The 21,609-nt window shown below is 37.0% G+C and overlaps 3 protein-coding genes across 5 annotated transcripts; 1 reads left to right on the top strand and 2 right to left on the bottom strand.

The window, feature by feature from the left end:
• Positions 1-463: 463 nt before the first annotated feature.
• Positions 464-8,943, top strand: RIK (RS2-interacting KH protein). Of its 3 annotated transcripts, none has more exons than XM_059594312.2 (12): positions 467-677; positions 1,330-1,555; positions 2,512-2,610; positions 2,738-2,772; positions 2,862-2,937; positions 3,354-3,485; positions 3,580-3,657; positions 4,325-4,418; positions 4,493-4,610; positions 5,030-5,588; positions 8,009-8,243; positions 8,385-8,943. In XM_059594312.2, exons 1-12 carry the CDS (start codon positions 619-621, stop codon positions 8,507-8,509), a joined length of 1,836 nt encoding a protein of 611 aa, XP_059450295.1. In that variant the 5' UTR covers positions 467-618; the 3' UTR covers positions 8,510-8,943. The 3 variants fall into 3 exon arrangements, with proteins under 3 accessions (XP_059450296.1, XP_059450295.1, XP_059450294.1); XM_059594311.2 differs by having other exon boundaries at positions 468-677; positions 8,376-8,943; XM_059594313.2 differs by lacking the exons at positions 8,009-8,243; positions 8,385-8,943 and adding an exon at positions 6,669-7,902 and having other exon boundaries at positions 464-677.
• An 864-nt stretch (positions 8,944-9,807) lies between these two features.
• Positions 9,808-12,791, bottom strand: EXO70E1 (exocyst subunit exo70 family protein E1). Its single transcript, XM_059594310.2, has 2 exons — positions 12,448-12,791; positions 9,808-12,149 (listed from the first exon to the last, which is right to left on the bottom strand). Exon 2 carries the CDS (start codon positions 12,043-12,045, stop codon positions 10,078-10,080), a length of 1,968 nt encoding a protein of 655 aa, XP_059450293.2. The 5' UTR covers positions 12,046-12,149; positions 12,448-12,791; the 3' UTR covers positions 9,808-10,077.
• Positions 12,792-16,533: 3,742 nt separating this feature from the next.
• SCPL25 (serine carboxypeptidase-like 25) lies at positions 16,534-21,069 on the bottom strand. Its single transcript, XM_059593899.2, has 8 exons — positions 20,732-21,069; positions 19,322-19,525; positions 18,194-18,369; positions 17,762-18,043; positions 17,530-17,660; positions 17,311-17,406; positions 17,112-17,217; positions 16,534-16,877 (listed from the first exon to the last, which is right to left on the bottom strand). The coding sequence occupies exons 1-8, from the start codon at positions 20,976-20,978 to the stop codon at positions 16,734-16,736; spliced, it is 1,386 nt and encodes a 461-aa protein (XP_059449882.2). The 5' UTR covers positions 20,979-21,069; the 3' UTR covers positions 16,534-16,733.
• Positions 21,070-21,609: the final 540 nt, after the last annotated feature.

Here is a 21,609-nt window from a genome sequence, read left to right as displayed (position 1 = left end):
GTAACGCTAAGTAGCATTTTTTTATCCTTCTAAAATCATTTTAAAGTTGATGTTGCTTCTAAAATTACAATTGTATCAAAATTTAAGTATGATTCATCTAAAATTTAATGGTGATTTTAAAAGCCACATCAGCTTTAAGAGAATTTTGAGAAGATAAAAAAATAATACCTAGCATTACTCTCTCAAATTACGTGATAATTTAGAGGTGCTTTAAGAGAATTTTGAGAAGATAAAAAAATAATACCTAACGTTACTCTCTCAAATTAGGTGATAATTTAGAGGTTTAAAGTGAAGTTACTCTTAAATATTTTATAAGCGTGACATTTCTTTAGATGAGTATTAAAAATGCATTATCTGGATTTAAATAAATAAAGCATGCATCTGACTAAATCTCACGTGACACCCTCCACGAGGCGGTAAGCTATTGGCCCTCCATATGCCGCATTCATTCTTCTCCCCACACGACATCGATCTGCGCTGCGACAGAGCTCAACACGTTGTTTCAATTACCAATTCACCGGTTCCCGCAAAAAGGAAAAAACCCCTCCAAATCTTCTTTATCGCTAAAATTTTCATGCAATTTTCCTCAATCAACAGCACCGAAGCAATATTAACAACATGATTGAGGACAGTGGCGCTAAGGTTTCTTCCGAGGATGCCTCACAAACACGGAAAAGGTCGGTACGCTTTCAAAATTATACAAGATTCGATCCTTTTTGTTTGTTTAATGTTATTGGGATTTTGGGTAGATGGCTTTGGTGAAATCGGTGTTTTGGGGGTTTCGTTGTTGGATTTGGTGGAATATTTCTGCTGGATTGTATTGGATTTGTGATAATCTTCAAGTTGTCCGAATCGCTTTGTGTGAGATGGTTCTACAACTTTCTCTTCCTTAACCCTGGGTTTGCAATGACAAGTGTTATTCTAATTTCATTTACGAGGTTTATTTTTTGATTGAGGCAAACTAATAACTTTTGAAAATATGAGCTTTCTTTTTCATTTAATTCTGCAATAGAGAAAAGGGCAAGCTGTCGAATCAAAAGTTGCAAATTCACATGATATACTTGCTCTGTACTTTTCAAATTGTTTTGCCATTGAAAACGCAGGCGCCTAAAAATGCACATAAATTCTATCCCTTTAAAATGTTTTAGACGTGAATGTATACAATAGGTTAAGTTATCATGTGGGTTTGGTTAGATTTTTAGAGGAGAAGGCAATTTCCATGCCATTGAGTGGGATCAGTATACGTATTTATCCACTAATTTTAGGCAATGAAATTCTGGTAAGTGCTGCGATATGTTGAGATGGTTTAACTTTTATTGCTTGTTGCAGAAAGAAGAGAAAGTGGGATCAACCTGCAGAGTCCTTGGTTTCAACTAGTGCAGAAGTGCCAGGGGTCCTCCTACCGGGCAACATGGCACCCCTTGGTGGGATTGCACTTCCTGGTGTGGCTCCAGTGTCCAGCACACTTTTAATGAATTCACTAGGAGGCGCAGCCATACCACAGGTGTTTCAGGCATCTTCAATGCAGCAACACACTACCACCGTGGTTCCAAAAGTAAGCCATATCTGGGGTTATATTCATATGTGATCATGAAAACCATATCTATGTTGCTTGAACTTCGCTGCATTATTTGTCACATTTACTTTAGAATTGGATTTGTATTCTAGCTTCATCCGTGCTGTATCTGGGAACAATTATTTGTTTGTACATATAATTATTTTTTCAAATTTTAAACAAGTAGGTTGTGTTGGGCCAATTCATTTGTGTTGAAATGTATATATACGCTTTAATGGAAGGAAGTATAGCAAATGCATAGACTTAATTTTGGTTAGGCAAGGAATAACATTGATTATTTTCACAGGAACATTTGGAAATTATTACTTTTTGGTAATATTAGGATGATTATTTTTTTAATTCAAGTTGCTCTGGTTTAGCCATGAAATATAAGATTATGTGCAACACGTAGGAAATGACAGAATTATGTGTCAGTGCATGCGGCAAGACTTGGAGGCCATAAAATGTCTGTCCTTTTTTTCCTTCTATTTTCCATTTTTTCTTTTAGTTCGAATGTTTCTGTGTGTAGTTTGAATATTTTGGATTTTATTTTTGGTATGCAACTTACTCCCCAAGTTTCAGATGTATTCCAGTCCACCGTGACCGTGCTGCAACAAAAATGTTTGCTTTTGTTGCGGGACCATACTTTTTGAGTTTCATTTCTGCAGGTATAAATATAGTATTGGAGTTGTTTGAAGACTGCTGTGTATACACAGTTTGCACGCAAAGAAAATGCAATATGATGGTTTAAGGGGCATACAATTTATTAATTGGCTATATAAAATACAAATTATTGTTCTGTATGCTGCCACTGTTTTGTCATCATATTTAGTTGGCTGAAGCTTTATATGTATATATTTTCTTGCTTTCATTTTTCTCTCTCATTTATCTGTTTTTTTTATTTGTAATGTTCGTCTGTTTTTCATTTCTCCTTTGGTTTCTACAAATTAATTTAGCCAAAGATCCAAGATGAGTTAATAGCACGAGAAATTGTCATAAATGATGCCGAGTCTTCTATTCGTTACAAGCTCACAAAACGCCAGACACAGGAGGAGGTGAATCTGACTTTTCAAGTTTGCATGATTGGATAATATGTCTATTATTATTTCAATTGAGTTGAACACTCATCTTTTCTTCTCTGTTTATTTTTCTATGAGATTGATCAACTTACTTTACTTGCAGATCCAAAAGTGCACGGGTGCTGTGGTTATAACCAGGTTTGTTGGTCTTCAAAGGCAGTTATGAGAGCCTTTTTATTTTTATTTTTTTCATAGATATATTGGATAATCTGAATTTTCTGTTTCAGGGGTAAGTACCGTCTGCCAAATGCTCCATCTGATGGGGAAAAGCCTTTATATCTTCACATCTCTGCAGGGGCTCATGTAAGTAATATTTATTGCTTTGCAATTAGGTAAAATAGTTGGAAATATGTTCTGTTTAAGTATTTTATCTGTTTGAATATGATTGACATAACGTGCATAGATAGATACAGAATTGAACTTTTGGTGGTTCAATAAATAAATATGGCAAGTTCAAATTTTAAAAGAAGAATACAATCTTAAAAAAGAAAAAAAAAAAAGAAGAAGAAGAACCATATCACTTAATAAAAAGAAACTGAAAAAACATAAGAACATTGGTCATATGGGTTATTTGCTTGCGACTCAAGGTTAAGTAATGTCTCCTTTTGTATAAACCTTGGCTTATGAGCTGTATGGATAGAGATCACCACTTAATTCTAAATGCTGCTGGGCTATTTATAAATGCTTTTGGTTTAATTCTAATAATATTGCCTCTGCAGTTGAAAGATACAGCTGAACGGATACTAGCAGTTGATCGTGCAGCTGCTATGGTTGAAGAAATGTTGAAACAAGGTCAGAATTTACAGCCAGCTTCTTCCACTTTTCATGCAGCTTTAAGCAATGGAGTGAAGGTAGGCATGCATTACATTGCCATCTTTTTGTCTGTCATAGCTTAATGAGTACTAGCACAACATATGGATTCCTTAATTGAATTGGGTTACTCAGGCACCGAGCATGTGTGTGTTTTTGGGCTTTGACCCAGATCCATCATTGAACATTGCTGCTCGTATACGTGGACCAAATGTAAGTTTTCATTTCTTTCCCTTCTCCCCTCCCTTCTATTTTCTGATAGCTCAAGGCTGGCTGCACACTTCTACAGCTTAAATGTTTTTATTGTTGTGTTGGGTCTGCATTTTCTTTTTCTGTCTGTGTTCCTCTGTTGAGTGTCTCTTTGTGTGAATAGAGCAAGTGAGTTTCATCTCTGCTACATTTCTTTATAGAGAATTGGTTTTAAGGATTAGTTTCATGACTTTATATTAATGTGGGGTACCTCCAAGTATGCTTGCTCCCCTCCTTCTTCCTTACCATGGCAAGTTTTATGAAATAACTTTGATGAGAAGAAGAAAAAAAGGCTTTAAGAGGACCCTCCTGGCCCAACGCTAGAAACTCTAAGATCATTTTTCAAATCAAACCTGCTCCCATTTTGAGTCAAGAGATAGATAAATAAACACATGCATTTTGTGTTCTGCTTCAATTTATTCTTTTAAGGTACCTTTATATACTACTTTGGTGTTCCTAATACATGTCACCATTTTCTGATAAAAGTTGTGCTATTCGTTTATTTTTTTTGAAGTTTATATTACAATATGATGATGAGGGATTCTAATGTTTGAAGCTTTCTCTGACATCTCCATACAATTGGGAGAGATTTTTTTTTTGTGTTGCTGGTGGTTCGGTTTTGTACATGCAGGACCAGTATATAAATCACATTATGAATGAAACAGGAGTTACTGTCTCACTAAGAGGATGTGGTTCAGGAGAAATTGAAAGCTTACATGGAGAAGGTACGTCATTGTTGTATGTGATATGATCCTTTTATGGTATTTTTTATTATCTAACTCTTCCATAAAACTTGCAGAAGGACAGCAACCACTGCATTTATTATTGTCAAGCAATAATCCAAAAAGTCTCGAAGATGCTAAGAGTCTGGCTGAAAATTTGTTGGATACAATCAGTGTAGAGTGTTGTGCTTCTAGGTAATTGCTTTTGAAATTAATGTGGGTGTAAATTATTCTGTGCAGTGCATGGGTTTCACTTTGGGGTAATGTGGTTCCTGCTTTTTCTTTATTATTAGCTTCTCTGCTGTAAAATATTAATCTCTTTCACAATGGAAACCATTGTTATATTTTATTTTTGTGGTATAGAGACTTCAATATACTGTTTGTTACTAAAACCTTTCATTTCACATGCTCTGTTGTTTTAGATCTTTTCTTTTTGTGTTAATTTAAAGAAGCCAGCATTGCATTTTGTTTGTGCTCTTTACATGAATATTTGGTTCTTTCAAACATGAATATTTGTTTCTTTCAAACAATTGCAGATCATGATGATGTCATTTTGTTTTGCACTGAAGTTTGTTATTTCTATTGGAAAATAACCTGTGGTTCCAACTCTTTAGGGTTTCATCATGTAAGGTTTATAGTGCTGTTCCGCTTCCACCTCCACAGCTGGTTTACAGTGCTGTTCCTCCCCCTCAGCAGTTATTGGCTGGAGTTCAGAGTTCTGGGAATGAACTGACAGTAAATGCAAGTTCTGCTGCTGGTTTGACATCTGCAAGTGTGGGCTCTGCGCCAGCTCCCCATGTTTCCTCCATTAGAGCCCCAGGGCTCCCTCCTGTCTTTTCTCAAGGGACAGTATCTCAATCTGGTGGATATTTAAATTCTGGGGTGTCTCAAGGAAATGTGATTGGCTATTCCCAGCATTTATTATCTGGTGGAACAAGCTATATCGGATATGGTGGGATATATCCTCAAGCCACACCATTGCAACAAGTTGCTCTGGCCCTTAGGCAGTCACCTTCTCCGGTCACTTCTACAATTGCTCCTACAACATCAATACCAAACAAAGAATCAAAGCCGGGTTTTAGATCTGATTCTGAGAAGGAGAAACGGCATCCACAGAGGCGGAAGTTTCAGGAACTACCAGCTGGGTCAAAGGGTCCTGCAAAACTTATTCAGGTAGCAGCGCAATCTCCCTGCTAATATTTTTTCGGGTATGGCTTCTTGCTTTAAAAGTGTCGAACCAGAATAGTGAAGACAGGTAATCCAGATATATATTATTGATTAGCTCTGATATACAATGTTGGCAGGAATGATGAGAGGTAGTAAAACTAGGATTAGTTTTAGGAACATTATGTCCAATTAGGAGTATCTTTTCAGTCATTTTAGCCCTTTGCTTGGATGGAATATTGCACTATTACAGTGTGTTGGACAAACTCATCTTTCTAGTCCATCTATTCTTGCCCCCAGTTAAGGATGTATTACTTGCTGGCATGCACTACCTCTGGGCACAAGATACTGAAACCAGGCCTTCTTTAGCCTCAGTTGTGTGTATGCTAAGGATTGAAATAAACTGTTCTGAATATTTCCTCTTTTTTGAACCCCTCTGTTTGCTGCTTGTTGGTCTTGAGTGAGGTTCATGCTTACTCTAGCTCTCCTAAACCAAGTTCTGTTTTCATTAAACCATAAATGGTGGACTAAGTTATGGTGGATTACATGGGTTGCTGACAGTTGTGACTGGGTATTTTGTGTGTGCATGTATTTTGATTTTTTTTTTTTTTGTTTGGGGGTGGGTTTGTGTGCATGTTCATGCATTTATGCGTCATTTTTGTATAATATATTATTATAACAGGGCCTATTACAGCAATGTCAGCCTGATTTTTGGTTGAGTTTGTTAGGTTCGTATCTGATTAATTTCAAAGGAGCAAAGGGTGATAAGTTTTCGGTTGCTTGCTTCTTTTGCCAGCTCTATTGGTGCTTATTTGGTGTAGGGGTTTGTGTGCCTTGTAAACCAACTATAGTCTTGAGAGGAACATTCAAGCGAGTTTTTATATTTATGTGAATCATATCCAACCTTCCTGAGTTATATACTCCTTCATCAAATCCTCACTTTTTTTGATAATTTTTTTTAAAAAAATCTTTGCAGCTTGGTTCTGGAGTACCTTTTTTTACAATTCTTTCATTGATGTATGTGTTTATATACATTCTGATTGATATATGGTGGTATCTTGTGCTGACTTTTAGTGCTTAATATTCCAGGTATTTTCTCTGACCTTCTATGAAGCTAACAGGCCGATACTGGACCTCTCTATTGGGTCGTTGGTTTGTATGTTTCACAGGGTTTTCAGTTGTGGAGGTGCCATGGCTGGGGCACAAATGGCTACAGAGCTTTTGATCAAAAGCCAATTCTAGATTTTATGCTGATTGGTTTTATCTTGCATCTTTGTGCTGAATTGTGTTATACAAATCTTATACTTTTCCTGCAATGAGTCCAATGTTTGCTTCCTCAATGGGTGGCCACCACCAAAATGGACAGCTAAACTACTATTTGAGAAGAGGTTCTCCCACCACCAAAGCGAGCTTTGATTTTAATTGTCATTGAAATTTAGTGGCTGCAGAGCAGATTTTCTATTCATGAATCAGTTTAAAAACTGACTTGATCAAGTACTTCACTAGGACCCCTTCTGTTCTATCATGCATTTCACGCTAACCAGTGGTCAAACTGAATGGCAAGCATTTGTTTTGGTTTGTACTTTGACTTATAATGTCATTGTGCTGTGGTTTTGTGAGGCACAACCCCTCGCAAGAACCAAATTTGATTTTGAGAAAATAGAAAAATCTGTCATGAAAAGACTCTTGGGTTAATTTGATTGGAGATTTCTGGTCATGAACATTGGCACGTAAAGTCTTGGGATGACCCCTTTCAAAGCCCTAGCTAGGGTTGAGAAAGTGATGTATGTTATACCTATTTTCTCTCTCTTTTTGAGTCAGGTTCCTGGGACAGGACAGGAAGTCATGTTTCCAGAAAACAAAATATATCGAAGTTAATGTTTGTATCGATGGCTATACCTCTTCACTAGGAAGAAATTGGCTGTCTGTGCTGGTGGACAAGCACCCAAAGGAGAAGATGATACTCAATGCATGTTAAATTACAGTTAAACCCTTTGGCACCAGTGTTTATATGTTGTCTACCTTTATAGTGATAACCATCTGTTTCAAACCTAAGATTTGGAAGTGTGGTTATTTCTATGTACCAACTTGCACAAATCCTGACATTGATATCTGTACTTGACAAAACTCTATGTGAACACTAGGGCTTACATTTTTGCCCGGATCATCTAGAAACCTAAGCACTAACACTCATTCAAAGATATCAAATCAAGTTGAGTTATGTGCCTGCCAGTGCCCTGTTCTTTTCTTCCCAATTGCTCCCTACCTTCTTCCTCTGTATATGTTTTTTAATTTTGAAAGTTTTGTGTTATAGTTCTGAATTTTTTAATCCGACTTGAATTCTCTGTGATTTATTTGAGTGTCCTATATAACTTATATTTTGTTACTGAAAAATTAGGTTTGGATTGTCTTTCTCTAACTCACTGCAGGGTTCAGAATTTTTGAAGCCAGCTGAGGCCTCGGCTGATTTGGATTTGAGAAATGTATCGACTATGCCAGCCCCAAAGAAGTTGGTCCAGTTGTCATCCAACGGAATGGCACCACCCCTGCCAAGAACCATGCCTCCAGCACCACCTCCGCCAAAATTTACAACGTCAATGTTTGCTGATACAGGGCATGACAAGAACAATATTCCGAAGAAAACAAAGCCTGACACTGTTCCGGGTAAGGATAGAAACTTAATCTGCTTTGCTTTGTTGAAGAATTCTATAATGTTGATGGGATTTTTGTTTCTTATATTAGAGGCGGGAGCATATTTCTTTTATGTCTTGTTTAAATTGTCGCTGCAACTATTAGTTTTTTCAGATACTTTGGTCAAGCTGATGGAATATGGGGAGGAGGATGATGATCCCGAGGAAAATTACGAAGAATCCGTTAGTGGCAAATCCAGTGCAGTAGCAGCAGCTCGAAAGCCCTTCTGGGCTTTATAAATTTATAGGTCGTGTAAATTGACTGACTGTTGGCAATGCAAAGAATGACATGCTAGGCCGGTATGCCAATTATTTGAAGTGCATGCAGAGTATGGTTTAGCCTTTCCAGCGTGGCCGGGTAGTCTGAAGGTATTGGTGCAAGGACGTTAGGTTGCAGGGGTGGGGCTGCTTGGTGCAAGGATGGTATTTTTACGGCTGGTCTGGCAATGGGAAGACCAGGGGAATATTTTGTCATAATTGAGTATAGGTGTACATTAAGAGTCTTCCTGTGTTAATAGGAATAGTTTTCAATTAATGATCAGCTCACCTGCTGTAATTTTTTTTTTTTTTTTTTTTTTTTGGTTGGAGAACGAAAGTAGTTTTCATCGGTGCCCCCAAATCTCCAGCCCCCTTGTTCTCTTCAATTGAGGAAATAAAACCACTCGTTTGAAACCCTCATTGGATTAATCTCCTTCTTAATCATGTTTGTGATACATCACTTGGTACGATTTTTTTTTTTTTTTTTTTTGGTAAAATATTTTGCAAGTCTATCATTTCTCATAATAATCGGTGAGTTTGAATCAATTGGAAGAATTTGTCTTTTACAATCTGTGTTTCGTGTTCCTTTCCTTTAAGAGACGTAGACGCTCTTGTTGGTTATCTTTCATCTCTATCAGCTACGTCACATGGTGTAAATGTAGAATTCAAGAATGCTTACGGATTTCTCGTGTCATGCTCGCGTTATCACATAGACCCACCTGCAGCTCCTTAATCTTCCTTGTTGCTGCACCTGCACAACCCCTCGACAAGCCCTCAAAAATCACTAGCAAATATATTCAACCTGACTTTTTTTGTAGCACCCAATGGCAAAAAGTAAAAAACAAAGAAAAACGTTTAAAAGCTGACTTGGACTTTTCAAGGTCTTCGTTCAAGGGGATCTCGTTCTCGGCCACATAAACGGCTTTAGCTCCAAATCCAGTGTCTCTATAAAATATCCCACTGCAAATTGATGACATTTACACCAAATATATAATGGAAAAGAGTGGAAGCAATGGGCCCACTATCCCTCTCGTTACTTTTATCACACGAGAGTGATGGACCAACAAATCCTGTTTGACCATAAATGCCAATATTCACCATTCATGCTCCAAAATCACTTCAACTTTTTTCTATTGCAATTTCCAAATCTATCAACCGCACCATGTGCAACATTAAAGTTACTTTACCAGATGCTCCATCAAGGTTTGTGTCTGCCATTAATCGCAGACAATTGTTGGTCTTTACAGTATAATGGAAAAGAGTGGAAGTCAAGGAGGGGCTAGGATGAAACTCAACTTGCTTAATTATCATATAACATTTTTCAATCAAGAGTAGATTACATATGCTGGAAAGAGGGGAAACTCATGGAGGGACTAGAATGAAACTCAACTTTCATTTTGTCACCTCCAATAGCAAGCAATTCTGTAATGAACAAAGCAACAAAGAGCTTACAATAATCAAATTTTCAGTCAAACTAGATTTTACATATACTGGAAACAGTGGAACTCATGGTGGGGTAGGGCTAGAATGAAACTCAAACTTTGCTTGAATCACCTCCTATGGCTATTTTGTAATGATTTTGGAGATCCCTCGAAGAGATCCAAAAGATAACTCTCTAGATCATCTGCACTGTACTTAATATGCTTGTCACTTACGTGATTGCCAAATCTTCCCACGAATGTCCTATAAGCTTGAATCACCTTGAGGGATGTTGAGATTCGTAGATCTTCTCGAAGCTGGAGATCTGGGATAAGCCATGCCGTTTGAGCCTTGTAAATTTCCTCAAATGCAAGGTAAAAGCTCCGTATCCTTTCCTTAAGAAGAGTTTTTGAGATAGAATTTGAACCGGGATTTTGAATCCGCTCGTCTTTAAGCAACGAGAGGATTGAACTCCAACTAGCTCGCTCGTAATTCATTGCGTGCTGTTGGAATTTCCAGTTGTGCTTTCTAATCCATTCATCCCCAAATATATCCCGTAGCTCAGACCCCTTGACCTTTTGAGCCATGTAATAAATATTGTTCATCAAGAAGAAGTGCTGCAGCGAAGGATCCTTGTAGAGCTTGGATTTATCATCAAGGCTGCTTTCCAGAATTGAAGCAATCGATAGCAGGTGGGAAGACATTGGGGAAATCCCGCGTAAAGAACTTCCACTTTTGCTCTCCTCTTCTGCTGTTGGACTCATGTCAGGTGACAACAAACTGGGATACTCTTCATCATGGTCCTTGAGGAGCAAATTAAGGGTCTCACTGTAGTCAGTTAGAATCTTGATGTAATTCATGACATATCTGGTCAGAGGGTGGATTCCGCCTCCTGCAAAAGGGTTTGTTGATGCGTTTGATGCAATGGCTTTCTTAAATTCGAGAAACGTTGCCCTAGCAGAATCACCTAATCTCCTTAGAACCTCATGACACTCCTTTCGAACTGAAGAACCAGCTTCATCCGAGTATAAAGTATCTATATCTGGAAGAAGATCTGCTAGCACCTCATACATGTCAAGAATGCGAGACAACTTCTCTGGTTGGTGAGGTCCTATAGACATGGCTTCAGCAAAATTCAGAAGCTGAAACATTGAAGCCTTAGATGCCTCAACAAAACAAACTAGATTAATTGGTCCAAGCTCCCCAAAAATTTGATCACTGAGCCATTTCTCGCTAGCAAGATAGACCCGCACAAATATCTTCATTGTTCGAACCCATCGCTTGATCTTGGAATTCAAGCTAACCCACTCCATCTTCAGCACATCTTCAATGCTTAGTTTCTCCATTTCAAGGATGAAGAGGCACTCATCCAAGGCATCCTTTCGGACGCTGGTATACGCCTGGTAACATTCCTTATCATAATTTGAATTGAACATCAAGTTCGTAATGCATCTAAGGTCAGGAATTACATCCGGTTGGATCAAATCAATGATATATTCCTCTGATGCCCTGCTGACACTGTCTCTGTCTCTCTGGAGCGAGTCCTCAACTGACTCATCCCCAAAAGAGATAATTGAGACCTCATCCACAACATCCTCTTCATTCGATCTAAACGACACGTGCTCTGGCTCAAATGGTTGCCTGTTCTCAACAAGCATGTGCCTGAACTCTTCCTCAAGCCTTTCCATTGCCTTCTGAAGAATATTGTGAGCCCTTTGTAACAGAATATATTCATCATCATCTTTATTCAGACACAGACTCTCCAACCTTTCAGTCAACTTTTGGGCTTCACCTGCCGCAATCAGGTACTCAGAGGCTTCTTCTTGTCCTGAATCCCATATCATAGACTGATCTTCCTCCCATCTCATTATCTTTTCCTCAACAGCATGAAGCTGATCCTCCATCTCGCTAGTCCCATCATCCTTTGTTTCCTTGACTGCAGTCATGGTGGACAATTGAGTGCCAAGTTCTGCCAAAATTTTCCTTGCATCAACTGTAAGGTTCTTATTTGACCCCAAAGCTTTAACAATGTGTTTCGCCGCAGCAATTAAGTTTTCTTCTCCTTTTAACTCCGGAATCATCGACTCATAATCCCCCATGGCCAACAAGAAGCAGACGCCAACAGAATCTTAAGGCCGACTAAAACCTCTTTAAATTAAACAACAACCCTTCTTACTCCTTCAGATTTCCTCAAAGACCGCAACTGAATTCCCAAATACCAGAAAAGATCAAACGCTACCCTTTTGATTTAAAACTTAAAACAAAACTAATTCAACTTAAAATTCACGCATTTGTATGCAATAAAACGACAACTAGTGAAATCAAGCACATACAAATAGAGGAATCCTGACAATAATCACCAAAAGGACATTGAAACCAGATGAAGGTAAAGGAATATTTTCAGAGCTTGGACATCAATAGCTAAGTACTATGAATAATTAGATACAAACAAGACAGCAACCCATGTTTGAATCGAAAGCAGTGATATCAATAAAGCCTACCTCCTTGAATCTCAAACTTTGGCAGCTTGTGACGCAGCAAGAACACCAAATCAAAGAGACCCAGAAGCTCAAAAATCACAACATTACCAGCGTCGTACAGACAACGATGGATGCTTTAACAAAATGGGGTTCTAAGACTCTGGACACAAACAGAATAGCAAGATCTATAGGCCATGGTAAAGAAGTCAAGATGAATGTACGGAGAGCTGTAGAAATGGTACTTTCTTGGATCCCGGGAAGATATTTTAGTTAGGCGAGAGGGTTTTGGCTTTGGGCCTCAATCTCTGAACTGTTCTAGTCCAACGTCGGATCAACACTATGGTAATTTCTTTTACTTTGCATTATTTTGCATTAAGCTTCGTTGATTTGACCTCCGCAGATTACGCGGAAGGACAGAAGAAAACTAACCAACAATAATAGCCTGCCATGTGTGACCATTAATATTACCAACTCTCTGCCTTTTTGATTAAAAACGATCCAAAATATCTCATATCATTATCCATCACTGAATTATTATATTAATCACTTTTTTTTTTTTTTTTTTTTTTTAAACTTCAGAAAGTCTCCATGAACTTTCAGCCATTTTGATATACTTCCCCATGAATTTTCAAAACTCTCACTTAAGCTCCTTGAACTTTGGTTTTCTCTCACTTTGGACAATTTTAACATTAAAGTCAAATAATTTGACTTTTTATACCCATTTTACCCTTCCAAAACTATGTCCTTTTTGTGTCCTAAAACTACAATACCTACCCAGCCCAAAACGACGTCGTTTTAGGCATTAATTTTTTTTTCTTTTTTATAAATAAAAGCAAAATAAATAAATAAATAAAATAAAATAAAAACGAATCGAGCCACCCCCTGGCCGATCTGGGCGCTCCCCGCCCCCCCCCCCCCCCCCTTTTTTTTTTTTTTTTTTTTTTTTTTTGGCCTTTTGGGGGTGGCCCCCCCATGGCCAAGGGGGTCCGGCCAACCCCAGTGAGCCACCCCATTTTGGCTAAGGGGGTGGCTTCCTGATTTCGTTTTTTATTTATTTATTTATTTATGTATTTTTTTATTTTTTATTTTTATTTTTTTTAATATTATGCTCAAAATGACGTAGTTTTGGGTTGGGTGGTGATGTAGTTTTGAAGCTCAAAACGGTGTAGTTTTGAAGTCCAAAACGACGTAGTTTTGGTTGAGGGTAAAATTGGTATAAAAAGTTAAAAGGGTCCAAAGTGAGAGAAAATCAAAGTTCAGGAGGCCTAAGTGAAAGTTTTGAAAATTCATGGGAGTATGTCAAAACGGCTGGAAGTTCAAGGGGACTTTCTGAAGTTTCCCATATTTTTTTTTGGGTTAAATACTAAATTAGTCCCTAGGGTTTCACAACTTTATTTTTTCCCCCCTGGGTTTTCATTTTTATCACAGGAGGTCCCTGTGGTTTTGATAAGTGACTAAATTAGTCCATCCGTTAGTTGACCGTTAGTTGACCGTTAAAATGGACACGTGGACCAATCAGACGTCGACACGTGGCACATATATTAATTTTTTTTTTTAATTAAAATAAATGTTTTTTTTTAAAAAAAAATTAAAAAAAATATATTTAAAAAAAAAAAAAAAAAAAAAAAAAGAAAAATCGGAAAAAACTGGGGGTGGCCGAGCCACCCCCTTGGCAATTTGGGGGTGGCTCGGCCACCCCCTTTGGCCATGGGGGTGGCCAGGCCACCCCCATCTGGCCGGATGGGGGTGGCCGAGCCACCCCTTGGTGCCCAGGGGGTGGCTCGGCCACCCCCATCCGGCCAGATGGGGGTGGCCTGGCCACCCCCATGGCCAAAGGGGGTGGCCGAGCCACCCCCAAATTGCCAAGGGGGTGGCTCGGCCACCCCCAGTTTTTTCCGATTTTTCTTTTTTTTTTTTTTTTTTTTAATATATTTTTTTTAATATATTTTTTTTAAAAAAAAACATTTATTTTAATTTAAAAAAAAATTAATATATGTGCCACGTGTCGACGTCTGATTGGTCCACGTGTCCAGTTTAACGGTCAACTAACGGTCAACTAACGGATGGACTAATTTGGTCACTTATCAAAACCACAGGGACCTCCTGTGATAAAAATGAAAACCCAGGGGGGAAAAAATAAAGTTGTGAAACCCTAGGGACTAATTTAATATTTAACCCTTTTTTTTTCTATCTCAGTTAAAATTTTAGAGCATTTGACTCTAATCCCATTCAGATTATTTCAACAATTTTGACTCAATACGAAATTTGTATACTATTTTTAAAAAAATTTGTATATTATTCATGTGAATCTCATACAAATTCAATAGTAAATTCATTTATAGTTGAAATAATGATTTTTATAGACGGAATGCACTTGATTCCTTCCTCGATCTCCAAGCTTATACCCTTAAATGATCGCGACCCTATAAGAAGTAATATTTGACGATTTACTACCTTACCTATTTAGAATCAACCCAATAAGAAAAAATGAGTCATTGGAGGCATCTCCCAAATAGAATCAAGTTATGAGAATATGCCGCATTTCATATTGGTCGCTTTACCTTCGACACTTGCCTTACTAAGTCCAGTTACAAAACAAAGATAGGAAGAACTCTATAAAGGTTTTGAAATCCACATCATGGGTACAATTATTCTTAACTCTCTTCGTCTACATCTTGTACTCATACATGCTCAATTTTACATTTGTTAACTTAACCACCGAAAGTGGTTCTTCTCTCATAACTCCTAGCCTGCCACTCTAACCTTTATTATTTTTGTAGGTCTACTTCATCGGTGTTCAATGTAAGTGGTCACTGTATCAACAGTTAGTGTTGTTTGTGAGAATGATAACCGTTTGACTAAATTGTTGTCCTTTAAGACAAAAGAACTCATGACGAACACACAATCTAGGAGCATGCAAGAGATTTACGCTGGTTCCTCTAGTCAACCAAATCCCGAGCCAAATGCTCAACGGTTTTTTTTTTTTTTTTTAACATCAAACAACTAAGTGTGGATAATTTTTTTCTTTTGACAAGACCAAAATAGGGAAATTTCAAAAAGGTAAATGGGCAAGTGTCACATGCCAAGCACCAGATGCATTCTCATCCACATTTAACGTCTAGTTTTGAATCTAAGACTTACTCATAACAAAGTGATAGTTTAGGTGAGCGAATGCCACTGAGTCATATAGTTTAAGGATGTAAGTACAAATGTGTAGTATACATTAGGGGGCACAATATAATTAATCTTAAAAAATTAAAAAATTTTACCAATATAAGCAAGAATAAGTGAAGTCCCATCAAGTTAATTGATCTCCTTATTATCATCATAGTTTATCCACATACAAATAGTGATGGATGATATGGTGAAATTTCAGTATTTTTATTGCCAATAAATGTCCAATACAAAGAGTACAATTTTCGTATTCTCAACATTCAATTTTAATTTTATACTCGCAAGTTAAATTCTAGAGTAGAGGAATATGAAAGTATTTTTGTTTGTTAAAGCTTTTTACTTCTATATTTTATTCAAAACAGAAACATTAACAAACAATCTAAAACACAAACCACTCAAAATTGTTTTCACATTAGAACACTTTTCAAACAAAAACTAAAAAGCCTCATCCATAGAAAGAGATGTTTTTCTTTTTGATCATTTGTTCCAAAATATGTGAAACTTTCTAAAAATGTAAGTGCATACTTCTTTAATTGTCCATATTATCATCATTTTTTGTTTTTGGGTTAAATTCACTTTACTCCTGAAGTTTCAGGAGTTTTTCAATTCGAACCTCAATGTTTAAAAACTGACAATGTACTTCCTTAATGTTTCAAAAATTTTAATTCAAACTTCCGTTACTAATTTCCGTCTAATTAGACAAAATTTTTTTTAAAAAAAAAATCATAAATTTCCGTCCAATTTGACGAAAATTAGTAATAAAAGGTCTAAACTTAAATTTTTTGAAATATTAAGGAGATACATTGCCAATTTTTAAATATTGGGGTTTGAATTGAAAAACTCTTGCAACTTTAGAGGAGTAAAGTGAATTTAACCCTTTTATTTTTTTATAAACAAATAGTTTTCAAGCTCGTGTCGATGAATGCATAATCACCAAAGAATCTAAAACCATAATTACAAACAAAACCTTAAATCTTCCATTACATTTGCTTTTTATATTACATAAATCAAACGCTCTGATCTCTCTCTCTCTCTCTCTCTCTACTTGTTTCTTAACAATGAAGAATGACATTTCTTTGTCTAGCTAGAACAATAACAGTTATACTCAAATGGGAAAGACAATTTTTTTTCTTTCAAGACTTTGAAAGAGGCAGCCCTCTGAGAAATGCCTTGAATAGCTCAAGGGCTACTCTGGGCTTGAAAAGTGGAACTTCATGGCCTGCTCCTCTCACTGTTGCAAATGTTAGCCCTTCATATACCTCTGTCCACCCTCCCACCTTCAAAAAAGCACAACCCATATAGTACGAGCATTGACTTATTTGTTTCAATGATATTATTCAGTAAATTGTTATATAACTACTATATAGTTTAGTAGTCGTTGAATCGGCACTTGTATTATCATGCCACCTCAATTATATGACAGTCAGTATACTTGGACAACATTACTCATAACAATAGCAAGGATCTTGTCTCACAAAATTTGAGGCTAGAAAGGGGCTAATTTTACTTACCTGCTTCTTAACATACCAAGGGTACCATGGAATTTTGGTTTCTAATTTCAGCTGTGCAAGGGAATATCTAGTGGCTGTAACTGGAACCACAGAGTCGACATCTCCACTGCATTAGCCCCAGAAAAGAGAAGTAGTTATCTAAAATGAACACACAAGTATAAATATTATGAGACATCAAATTGCTGGGGCAGCAGCAAACCTGAATACCCAGATTCTCAAACCACTAGCTATCATTTCCCTGTAAATTGGAAGAATGGATGCTTCTGTGTCGTTCCAATTTCGATTCAAAACCTCACTGCATCATATCAAACACAATTCATGTAACATAGAAAGGGAGAAAATTGTAAGTGTTTTCCTTATCGAATTTTGCCGTGTAGTGATGATTAAGCATGATAACCTGCTTGTGCTATTGACTCACCTGCAAGCAGTCCATTTATAAGGAATTTTAGTTATGTTGGCATGGAGTGCTTTCTGCACATCTGGCCTATTGTAGTAAATCTCAGCATACTTTTCTGTACAAGGATCATAGCCGGAAAATCGCTGGAAAATCTGGAAAGCAGATTAATTAAAATAAAAGCTTTCTTATCTGAGAATAATAAGCACTTTCAAACATGATATAATCATTCATTCACTTGTGTTATATAATATACCGGATGGGGTCGATGAGGCAATCGCATTGTCCGGCGGGTGGCGGCGCTACCATCAGAATTGTTGCAAGGGGGAGCATAAATATTGTATTGATCAATGTTACCAAATTCTTGATCCATGGCATAACTATACAATGACTCACATTCGTCTGACTCCTTCTGTCGCCTGAAATCACATGTGTTGATGAGCTGCCGGTATGTTTTATCGGAAATCATGGCATGGCTCCACCAATATGTCACTGTCCCTAGATTATCATAATAGTTGTCCGTCACTGCATTGCCAACCTACATAAATGAACAAATATAACAGCCTATATACTAGGGAAAATAACTTGGATATATATAAATAAGAAATACATAAAACAAATGTATATTGAAAACAAGCTAAATTCAAGCAAAAATGGAGATTAGGATGAGAGATTAAAGTATGCGTACCATAAATCCTTTAAGATTTATTGGGTGGTTCGAATGTTTATTGTAGGTCATAATTTCTCTAGCCAGCTGAGGAACATAATGGCCTGCATAGCTCTCTCCGGTGAGATAGACTTCTCTCTGCTTGTAGCGTGGGAAACGATCCAACCATCTTATTAAGAACTCCAGGGAGTCCCTGGCTAAATCATAACCTCTCATAAGATTACTATACTAATTACTATACATTCAATAACATTTAAATCAGCCAATTGACACGAAGCTAATTAATAAATAATTGCATGGATTTCATTACCAAATTAAGAAAACAATTTTCCCATCTCATATTGTGATCAAGGATGGAATGAGGAATTTTGAAAATTTTTCAATAAAATATTATGAATAGTTAAGATTATATTTTTTTAGGCCTACAAATTAATTAGATTTGACCCTTGTCAAAATTGAACTTGATCTCCATTAAGAAATCATCGGTTCTGATTATCTCAATTTTACAAATTTCATGTGTTCCTATGAAAAATATTTCTAGGAATCTCAGACAAAAACTAATTAGACTCGTCTAACCGTTACAAAACATTTTAAACTACTTTCAGCTTAGATCACATCAAAACCAAAAAGCATAATCTAAAGAGTTTTACCAAACAATCCCCAAATGACCATTTCAGTGTTTATCATGGTATGTGAAATCATTAAAGAAACATTCTAGATTTCCTTAAATGTTTTTCTTACCCCCCCCCCCCCCCCCCCCCAAAAAAAAAAAATCTCTAGAAGAACGGCCATACCAAAAAAAAGTGTGAATGAATACTCAAAATGCAATTTATCTAGAACAGAAGAAACCCATTACAAGTCTAACGCGTGGACCAAAGATGTATCAAATCAATCAACATGCAATTATGCATGCTTCATATCATGTCTCATCTGAAATAGGGTGATTTTGAAACCACAATGAAGCTATTACAGTTAGTCAATGGTTCATTTTTAACCAATCATCAGAGATAGGGCCACAAGTTCATCATAATTGAGTGTTGCTAGAGTCTCTCAAACATGGCCTACCAATTTATCATAACCATCCATTCTTTAGTAAACAACAAAGGGTCAGAAAATAATGATGCAAAACGAAGGTTTTGGGGGTCCTACCAGTGCGGCGATCACCAGTGTCGAAGAGATCCGACGACCGGTTGCTGTAAGAGAAGCCCACGCCTGCCGGAGTTTCCAAGAACAGGAGGTTGGCCACAGTGTTCCATGAGAACTTGTTGAGGTGCAGCCCCGAGGCTGTCCTGTTTATTCTAAATGGCCCTATTTCTTCAGACGCACCATATGCCACAGAGGAGCAACCAGGGCCTAATCACAAAATCAAATAACAATCATCAGGACCTAATCATAAATTCCCATTAATTTTATTTTCTGGGTAGAGTGGAAAATAGATATAAATCCATCGAGTGCATGTTTTAAATTTCCCGTCTTTCTGTTTGATGTGCTCATTATCTTGGCCTGGTATTGGCTAGTTTTGTTTGGTGGGGGGGCATTAAGCAATAGAACACTGCAACTTCTGCTAATTTCAGCAAATGCATTGATGGCACGCACCAACACAAGCTGACAGAGGCTAACAGAACTGCAATGGTTGTGACTTAATAAATGAGGTTTGTTTTGGATGCTTTCTGGCATTGATTCCTTCTTATCAGACCATGCAATGAGACAGAGAGAGAGAGAGAGAGAGAGAGAGAAAGGGTACGTTGTCATTTTTCTTTTTCTTTTTTTTTTTTGTTTTGTTTGTGTGCTGTGTAATGGGTTTCTTCTGCTTATCTTTACCCTATCTATTAGAGCATTGAAGTTAGGTCGTGTAGGAGTCATGAATAGAGTCTGTACGGTCCAGCGAGTAGTTAGGTCATCATTCCTAGCAATTGGTAGGCCACTGATGTGCCCTTTCCTTATTTTTCATTTCTGGGTAAGAATTTAATTAAAGGCACCTATGTTGTAAATATAAATTGTTCTAATAAACTACATGTAATAAATAAATAAAAGGGTTTCTTTTCCTTCCGCTGAAAGGGGTTTCTTGTCCACCAAAAGACAAAAGAAAAAACAGTACACGCAGTAATTTTCCAGCTCAAAAATATTTACCAAAAACAAAGGAAAGCCTAAAGATTTTTCTGCATTAACTATATATCATCATGTCGGCGATATGAAAAGTAAGTGGTTTCCCAGGCGTGTATTCATTAAACTCATTTAAGCATATCATTTAACGCAATATAACAGTGACTTTATACTATTTTACTATTTGTAATTTATCAAAAAACAACCAAAAAAAAAAAAAAAACAGTGACTTTAAACAATTACTTCTGATTCTTCTCCAAAACATCTCAAGAATAGTACAAGTGACCTTTAAATTAATCATGCCGATGGCAAAAGCAAAACTACTTATCTTGCATGCATATTGCAGTCACATTTTAAGTGTTAAGCACGCAGATATATATATATATATATATATATACATGTTCGTGTGTTTTTGTTGAGAGAGAGAGAGAGAGAGAGAGAGAGAGATGTTGTAACCTCCATTAAGCCACACAACCAAGGGCTTGGATAGGGGATTATGGACAGCCTCAGTAAGCCAGTAAAAGAGGGATCTGCCAACAACTTGATTAACAGTGACATAGCCTGAGAACTGCTGGAAAGAGACCTGAGGCTGCCCAGGAAGTTGCAATATCCTGTCGGCTTCTTCTTCTTCATTTGCACCAACCAGCCCAACAAGCAAAACAAAGACCATGGAAACAAAGATCTGTCTTTTCTCCATGACCATGGCCCTAGCTGTCAAAGAAGAAGAAGAAGAAGAAGAAGAAAGGAAGAAAGAAAGATGTCTTCCTTCGGAGTAGAGTAGTAGTGTAGTAAGCCGTATGTGTTCTTGAAGAGGGATTAAATAGGAGAGAGAGAGAGAGAAAGAGAGGGGGGGTTGGTGGGGTTCTATGAATATCATCACGTAATGACAGTGATAGGGGCGCCCTTTACAAATTTGTTAGATTGGGCAACTCTTATAATCAATATATTTTTTTAGGGGCAGATTAATTTTTGGGTTAAATTAATCAAAAGAAAAGAAAAATCATTTTTTTCCCTTAAGTTTTTTTTTTTTTTTTTTTTTTTTGTCTATTTTTAATATAGTCTTTAGATTTTCAATTTTGACAATTCAATTATTTGATTTTGCCTAAATTTTAAATAAGTCTATCATTTTATTGTTGAATTAACTTTTTTTTCTTGTCACGTCTGTCACATTTGACACATCATGCACAATTTCCACATAAGTAATAAGAAAACACCTCAAGTGAAACAACAATAGACTCTGCCACGCTCGTGACGTTCACTTGAAATGAATTTTTTCTTTAACAGGCATTGGAGCAAAAATAATAATAAGATTAGTGTTTCTATCCACCAATTTG

This window comes from Corylus avellana, chromosome 5 (assembly GCF_965113065.1).
Source record: "Corylus avellana chromosome 5, dhCorAvel1.hap1.2, whole genome shotgun sequence".
Taxonomy (NCBI): domain Eukaryota; kingdom Viridiplantae; phylum Streptophyta; class Magnoliopsida; order Fagales; family Betulaceae; genus Corylus; species Corylus avellana.
Note: the sequence above shows the minus strand (reverse complement) of the source record. Positions and strands in the feature narration are given on the sequence as shown.

Coding starts and splice junctions, on each gene's coding strand:
- RIK (XM_059594311.2), top strand. CDS start 619: ATGATTGAGGACAGTGGCGCTAAGGTTTCTTCCGAGGATGCCTCACAA. Junction 2,773..2,861: donor GGTGCTGTGGTTATAACCAG/GTTTGTTGGTCT, acceptor TTTCTGTTTCAG/GGGTAAGTACCGTCTGCCAA. Junction 2,938..3,353: donor ACATCTCTGCAGGGGCTCAT/GTAAGTAATATT, acceptor TTGCCTCTGCAG/TTGAAAGATACAGCTGAACG.
- EXO70E1 (XM_059594310.2), bottom strand. CDS start 12,045: ATGGGGGATTATGAGTCGATGATTCCGGAGTTAAAAGGAGAAGAAAAC.
- SCPL25 (XM_059593899.2), bottom strand. CDS start 20,978: ATGGTCATGGAGAAAAGACAGATCTTTGTTTCCATGGTCTTTGTTTTG. Junction 17,407..17,529: donor TATAAATGGACTGCTTGCAG/GTGAGTCAATAG, acceptor GATATGATGCAG/TGAGGTTTTGAATCGAAATT. Junction 16,878..17,111: donor CTTGGTATGTTAAGAAGCAG/GTAAGTAAAATT, acceptor GCTTTTTTGAAG/GTGGGAGGGTGGACAGAGGT.